Genomic DNA, 7,801 nt, shown 5'->3' on the forward strand with positions numbered 1-7,801 from the left:
TAATGTGAAGAGTGCAGGGTAATCGTTGATCGTAACAAAAATAATTGCTCTCAGCGTGAATGAATCTTTACGATACTCATCCAACATTTGAACACCCGTTACCCACAATATTTTCATATCCTCCATTAAGGGCTCTAAAAATACATCCATATCAACTCCAGGTTGTGTAGGTCCAGAAATAAGCATGGTTAGCAAAATGTACTTCCGTTTCTGCATCAACCATGAAGGAAGGTTGTATAGGTGAGGATCACTGGCCATGTGCTATGCTTGCTGCTCCTTTCAGCAAATGGATTCATTCCATCAGTACTCAGTGTGAACCTAACATTTCTTGGTTCATCAGCAAAGTCTCGGTGGTTCTCATTGAAATCTTGCCACTGCTTCCCATCGGCTGGATGTCGAAGCTTCCCATCGTTTTTGTGCTCATCAGAAGCATGCCAGCTCATAAGTTTGGCATCCTCAGGGTTAGCGAACAAACACCTCAATCGATCGACGACGGGGAGGTACCAAATCACCAAAGCAGGAATCTTTTTGAGCGCATAATAGTCTACTTCTTCCTTTTCTTTGCTCGTGGATTTTGAAGTCTTCTTTTTGGCTTTCTTTCGCTTCTTCCCTTTAGACACAGATGCAACACACTCTTCCTCTCGATAGTCTTTATTCGTCTTGTACCTACTTGCACCACACTTTGGGCAGCTCTCCAAGTCTTTATAATCATCACCTCGATAAAGGATACAGTGATTTCTACACGCGTGGATCTTCTCCACGCCCATAGTGAGTGGACTGATTAGTTTCTTTGCATAGTACGTGTTAGCAGACACTTTGTTCTCCTTTGGAAGCATGTCTGCGACAATACTCAAGAACGCATCGAAGCCAGCATCAGACAGACCATATCTAGCTTTTAACATCAACAACTTTAACACAGACCGGAGCGTCGTGAACTCTTTGGTACAGCCCTTAGACTCGTCGTACAAAGGCTCTTCTGCTGCCTTCTTCAGGGACTCCATACCTTTCATGAAGAACATCGATGGATCTGTATGACGACGCAACATTGCCTCTAACAACTCTGCATCTTCCTCGTCCATAACATTTGGCAGAACATGGGTTCTTTCACGTTCATTTCCTCCGGCGTAACCATGATCAGTAACATTTGGCACTACATGTTCGCTCTGTGGAAGAGGTTGTTGTGTCTCGTGAACGAACTGAAAGCTGTCGTCGATGTTCGCAGGGTTTCCAGCTGTATAAGGCGAAGAGCTACCCTCTCCATGCTTTGTCCAAATTATGTAATCCTTCACAAATCCTCGGCATACCAGATGAGATATGATTTGTTCTGTGTCATCAAATACAACAGCATTTTTGCAGTCCATGCATAGACAATATATGTGCTTTGTCTTTGTTCTCCAAGCATGGTTCTTAGCGACAACAATAAACTTATGGACCTCATATATGTATGATGGATCTAGCCTTGATAAGTTATACATCCAGGATATCCTCTCTATCATCACCTATAAAAAAGTAACATAAAACACATGGTGAAACCCTATATCCAAAAATGTGGCTAAAATGTGAAACCCTCTCTCTCTCCTCTCTCTATCCTCTCTCTCTCCTCTCTCTCCTCTATCTCTCTCTCTCCTATCTCTCTCTCCTCTCTCCCTCCTCTCTCTTCCCTCTCTCTCCCTCCTCTGTCACTAGAATGCCCGTTCTTGCAGTGTTTAAATACTACGTCGTCTCCTGGCTTCGCGTCTCTCATCACCATTGGTGTGAAGTTCTTTCACAAGTATCAGATCTGGTGATAAACCATGACCGGGAAAAAGACCATGACCGGGAAAAGACCACGACTTCTCTATGGAGGATGAGGAAGAGGCGGGCTTCTCTACGGCGGCACTCCAAAGAAAGCCAAGGTGGTGGTGGAGGATGAGGAAGAGGCGGGGTTGGAGGATGAGGAAGAGGCGACTGTGACACTATCCATGGAGAAGGACGCGCTGGAGTGCGACATCTGATGCCTACCCTTCCAGTCCGAAGTTTTCTTGGCAAGTCAGATTACCATGCATGTATATATACAATACATATTGATCGGTAGGCTCCAGCATGATGCTCTGCTCTGTGTAAAATCAGTGCAAGAACGGGCATTCTGGATGTGCAAATGAAAATGAACTTATTTGAGAAACACATTCAACCTTATATATCCAACCTTCCATACAACACATTCACCATTCATAAAGCAATTAAATATGTGTTATGGATAAACTTATTTGAGAACTAAACATGAAAAAGGAGAGGGAATAGACAAAAACTAACCATCTTAAGCAGCCTCATTTGAGGAAATAGAGAAAATTACCTAGCTATACTCTTCTCTCTCACATATAAAACCCTAGATCCAAAATGTGGCTAAAATTGAGCAAGAATGAACAAAAATTGACAAAGAAACATAAACCAACCTTTCTTATCCACCTTCTTCCAAGAAATGAAGACCAAAACCTCCCCCCTTATATTTTTGTGAAATCTGGACCTCCAAAATCGCCTCCAATGGAAGCTGGCTGCGAGCATACAGTTCACTGTCGGGGGGAAGAAGAGGGTTATTTATAACATACAGTTCACTGGCGGTTGGCTTGAAAAACCGCCAGTGGAAACCAATTTCCACTGGCGGTTATTTTAACACAACCGCCAGTGGAAATAGGGTATTTCCACTGGCGGTTGTGTTACACCAACCGCTAGTGGAAATTGGTTTCCACTGGCGGTTCTGTTAAGATAACCGCCAGTGGAAATAGGTTTCCACTGGCGGTTCCCAAGCCGGACCCACCTCGTTTTTTACTGGCGCGCGATAACCCGAAACCGCCAGTGATAATTTATAGGTGCCGCAGTCTATGAGCTCTTTTCTACTGTGCCGTCCGGACGTACACAGAGGAGAGTCGCTCCTGTACCAGGTCGCGGTAGAGAGCCCCACCGGCCATGTCCGATTATTTCAGCAAGCACTCGCCCAAGATATATAGTACGAGTAGGGCATTCCTACAGGACCTCGAACTGATGTCAATACTCCAGCGCGCGCCAGCTGCTCGTCAACGCCGGCGGCTTTTTAGAGAGGACCTTCTTCCCGCGCCAGTCTACGGAAGATGGAACTTCACCGAGCAGGTACTCCCCGACGACCTGATCAAGATGTAATAATCTACTCTGTCATTGAGAATTGAGATCGACCATCAGCGTAGTCCAGAAGAGAGAACAATGCATTAAACAATGCTAATATTGCCAATGCAGAGGAATGGCCGTTCCAGATCCGTCGAGCCCGTACAAGGTGCTGCTGCTGCTGATGGAGGACTACCCGTACGCGTCGGACGGGCTGGCCGTCTGGCACGCCATCGAGCAGTGCGTGACGGAGTACCTGGCCATCTACTACCCCAACGACGGCGCGCTGCAGGCCGACGTGGAGCTGCAGGCGTGGTGGAAGGAGGCACGCGAGGTCGCCACGCCGACCTCAAGCCTCAAGGACGAACCCTGGTGGCCCAAGATGCGCACCACGGCGGAGCTGGCCAAGGCCTGCGCCACCATCGTCTGGATCGCTGAAAACATCAGCTCATTTACAAATTGAGTAATTCCATCTTTCATTGACAAGCCCTGAAACCGTGAGGAACCAAACTGAGGACGTGTGCCAAGGACGGCGGCGGCGGGAAGGAGGGAGGTAGGGATGTACGGCATACCAGTTAAGGTCCCCTGTGATCGGCACGAGGTCGGGGTTGACCATGGCCATCGCCGGGCCGACATACCGCCGGAAGTCGTAGGCGCGCTCCGCATGGTGCACGCTGAAGTGGAGATCCGTGAGCTGGGGCTGGGCCACCCGCACAACCCCGTCCGGCACACCGCCGCACCGGACACCTCCATCACCTCTCTCTCGTCACGGGACATGGCGGACGGAGCCGCGGCAGCGGCGATGAGAACCAGTAGAACGGGGAAGAGGAGCCGCTTGCCGCGCGTCTCCATGGCGAAGCCGCGGGCGGGGCCTCCAGGAGCAGAACGGGACTGCAATTCTGATTTCTGTCGTCTCGTCGCCCGTCAGGAGATTCGGGGTCCGACATGGTAAGAATCTCGGCAAGAAAGATCGGAGTTGAACCACATGTCTGAAAACAGGAGGACCGTAGCTTGTCGTAATTCGTCACTCTCGATTGGCACACCAACGATTTCTATACTGCATATAGTAGTTTGGAACCACTCAACCATCTGTTTTTTTTTTCTGGAGAAACTGCGCATCAGTTTGACCTCTTCCAGCCTGATACTTCTCGCAAACTGGCATGGCATGGCATGGTAGTAGGTGGGTTCGGGCTTTCAAGCATGGCTTCCACACTTTTCCTCTAGCTACTAGCTCCTCCCGCGCGCGACGGTCATGGCCACCGAGCTACTGTCGCCGCTCATCCCGCACCAGCAGCGTCGACGCGCTCTCGCCGTCGTCGTGGCCGCGCCCCTGCACGCGCTCCTCCTGGCCGCTGTCGCCTTCTCCCGCTCACCGGTGGCGGCACCGGCCAGCTCATCGAGGCTCGTTGACTTGACACTCCTCGCCGGCGCTCGGGGGAAGGGAGCGGGTATTCGGTCAAACTAACCGTAGCCTCCTTTTTCTTTCCGATCGGCGGCACGTCTGGAGCCGGATACTGATCGCCGTGGCCTGCTTCATCGCGTTGCAGTGTGCTTGGATGGGACCCCGCCTGGTTACCACCTTCGGAGAGGATTCGGTTCCGGAGCTCACAACTGGCTCGTCTTCCTTGAGGTGACCGAATGCTCTCTTCCAATTGTATCAAGCTGTTATGTATAGCCTGCATGCCAATTACATGTAAACTGTTACAGAAAATCATTCAAGCCCAACAAAAGATCATCTGATGATGTGAAGAGCTTTGGTGACTGAGATATGAACAAAACATATGGGGTAGTCTCTAAGATTTTGAGATAGTGATATCCAGCTGAACAAAAAAAAACAACAAATTGGTTGAGCTTAAACGAGTTCGTTCCAGCATAATGGCATAACATGTCTAATATGCCTACTGATTTTCCACTGATATATCTCAGGGAGGAGGTTGGTGCAACACCACGCAGAGCTGCTCCGAGCGCAAAATGACCAACTTCGGTTCATCTAAGTATATGGGAGCAGTAAACTTCACTGGGATACTCAGCAATGATCACACAGAAAATCCTGGTATAGAAAGCTGGTTCTGTCATGGATTTCCTACTGTCTCCATCAAGATGCTTCTTTTAGGGCATGTTCGTCAATAGGGGGATATGCCAGGGGGATTTTCCCTTTGATCCTCTCCAGTCCACTTGGATTGGGAATGAAAGGAACATGCCCTTTGGAGCACCTACATAGTCTGTTATCGTTTCCCATGTCCCAACTATTCATATTGGAATTTGGAATAATGCAGATGCAGTAACGCTTTGCACTAGTCATCAAGTTTTGAATTGTGTTTGTGATCCTACTGCCTGATAAATGCGTCTTTGCACTAATTTGAGTCAGTTGTCATCAGATTTCTACAACTGGAATACAGTTGTCATAAGGTACTGCGACGGAGCATCATTTGCTGGGGATGCAGAGGGGGGAGATCTGGTGAATCTTTTTAATTCTGGTTTGAACTGACCATCTTAATTTCTCAAACTGATGCTGTACTGCCATATGTATAGGATGGAACCAAACTTTTCTTCAGAGGATTACGTATCTGGAAAGCAGTTGTAGATGAACTCATGGGAAAAGGAATGGACGCTGCTAAACAGGTATTCCATCGATTTCGTATAGTTTGTCCAATAATTGCACAAAGATTGACCACACAAGTCCTAACCAAGAGCCACGTCCAACTTTATTTTCCCCTGCTTTCCAGGCCTTGCTTACAGGCTGTTCTGCTGGTTCTCTAGCTGCGCTACTGCACTGTGATAATTTCCATGGACGGTTTCCTCATGAAGTTTCAGTTAAATGCCTTTCTGATGCTGGATTTTTTATTGACGAGTAAGTCCCTAAAAATTAGTATGGCCAATTAGCATTGTACTTCACTAAATGAAGTATATTTCTCTGCCACAGGAAGGATTTATCTGGAGAAAGATCCATGCGGTCGCTCATCAGTGGAGTAGTTCACCTTCAGGTTAGTCGTGGAACACACTCATTCACTTTCAAGAGATCCCCATCCTGGGATGCACGACAAAATTATACACAGTTTGGTAGTATATGGTGACTGGATTGCTTCTTTTCATGGATTTCTTCCAGAATGTTAAAGAAGTTTTACCCAATGACTGCCTCCAAAAGAAGGATCCAACAGAGGCAAGTTAACATTCTCTAATTCCATTCTCCTTTTATGTTGCTTAAATTCATTTTGCTGACATTTTGTTGCTCCCAGTGTTTCTTTCCTGCTGAACTGATTAAGGGCATCACCACCCCCACGTTTATTCTGAACTCCGATTACGATTCTTGGCAGGTGACTACAATCTTTATGTTTCTTCCCAGTTGTCCAATGGTTAAATCCCTAACAACTACTTCATTCTAGATACGAAACATTCTCGCACCAAATGGATCCTATCCTGGCCAGGAATGGTCTAGTTGCAAAGCAGATATCCGGAACTGCAGTTGCGCACAACTTGATGTACTGCATGGTCAGTCAAGCTTGCCAATCTCTTTGCTTTCTTCATCCATTGGCGATGACCCTGTAGGTTTCCATTCCTTGTGTTGCAGGATTCAAGAAGAAATTAGTCAGTGAATTGAAGGTTGCCGAAGATAACAAGGACTGGGGCCTGTTCATTGATTCATGCTTTACCCACTGTCAAACACCATTCGATATCACATGGAATTCACCGATCTCACCAAGGCTCGGCAACAAGGTGCGTGCGGTCTAAATCAAGTGAACTGTACATTGCAATAGCATGCTGTTTGTTTTCTGTCTTCACTTGGACTGATATTTTCTAAACTCCTGTCGTTTGCGTAGCAGTCTATCTCAGAGGCCGTTGGGGATTGGTATTTCGATAGAAGGCAAAACGCGAAACAGATTGACTGCGAGTACCCATGCAACCCCACATGCAGCAGTCTTCTGCCTACTGCTTGATTCGCAAAGGGCTGCACTGAGATCACCAGGCTTTTCTCATTTTTCAAATTAGTTTTGCTGAGGATTCAAAAGGGAGCTTTGCCTTATTGGTAAAACCTGCAATTGACTAAACACGACTTGCAGTAGTTGTGCTTCCATCAAAAGCAATATGTCAGAACCGTTAAGCACCAAACTTTCAGGAACTGTGCCTCGTAACTTCCACGTTCAAAGAAATTCCAGCAGAGCCCACCCCCTTAGCCTCTTACAAAATCACCAGTTCGCATGAAAACCCAGCAATGGAAGCTCATAAGGCCTACTAAATCCACACGATTACCCTGAACTCGGCACCAAGTCAAACCCTAATTAAGCAAAGAAAGCCCATCCGCAAATATAGGACTCGAGAACTCACCTCCACCCTGCGTCCAACGGCTTCACGTGCCCTCGCTTACCCGTCCTCCAGTTCCTCTCGCCATTGCATTGCTGCTGTCCTCGTCACAGCCGCCGGCACCAGACTCGCTGAGGTGTGCGGTGACAGCGAAACCCTGGGCCTCTGGGCTCACTCGCACCAATAGGCCTTCCGACCAGCCCAAGCCACCTGCCAAGTTGAAGAGGCCTCCGAGGTCCGCCCCTATAGCCTAGTCTCTACTCCTTAAATCCACCAGTTAGAACTAAGCTAAGTACACCCTACCAAACATCCCACACTCTCACAAACTAAGCTAACTCCACCCAGCTTATTACCTCCGGACAAATCCCACTCTTAAAACCAACGTCCC

The 7,801-nt window shown here is 47.7% G+C and overlaps 1 protein-coding gene across 4 annotated transcripts; it reads left to right on the forward strand.

Annotated features, from left to right (window-relative positions):
* Positions 1-3,313: 3,313 nt before the first annotated feature.
* Positions 3,314-7,231, forward strand: LOC103636409 (pectin acetylesterase 5). Of its 4 annotated transcripts, XM_035961916.1 has the most exons (13): positions 4,454-4,562; positions 4,662-4,744; positions 4,822-4,900; positions 5,041-5,167; positions 5,493-5,572; positions 5,647-5,736; positions 5,841-5,965; positions 6,038-6,098; positions 6,221-6,274; positions 6,351-6,428; positions 6,498-6,603; positions 6,683-6,828; positions 6,936-7,221. In XM_035961916.1, the coding sequence occupies exons 3-13, from the start codon at positions 4,883-4,885 to the stop codon at positions 7,047-7,049; spliced, it is 999 nt and encodes a 332-aa protein (XP_035817809.1). In that variant the 5' UTR covers positions 4,454-4,562; positions 4,662-4,744; positions 4,822-4,882; the 3' UTR covers positions 7,050-7,221. The 4 variants fall into 4 exon arrangements, with proteins under 4 accessions (XP_035817808.1, XP_008656989.1, XP_008656990.1 ...); XM_035961915.1 differs by lacking the exons at positions 4,454-4,562; positions 4,822-4,900 and adding an exon at positions 3,314-3,577 and having other exon boundaries at positions 6,933-7,231; XM_008658767.4 differs by lacking the exon at positions 4,822-4,900 and having other exon boundaries at positions 4,272-4,562; positions 6,933-7,231.
* The last annotated feature ends 570 nt before the right edge of the window (positions 7,232-7,801 follow it).

This window comes from Zea mays, chromosome 8 (genome assembly GCF_902167145.1).
Source record: "Zea mays cultivar B73 chromosome 8, Zm-B73-REFERENCE-NAM-5.0, whole genome shotgun sequence".
Taxonomy (NCBI): domain Eukaryota; kingdom Viridiplantae; phylum Streptophyta; class Magnoliopsida; order Poales; family Poaceae; genus Zea; species Zea mays.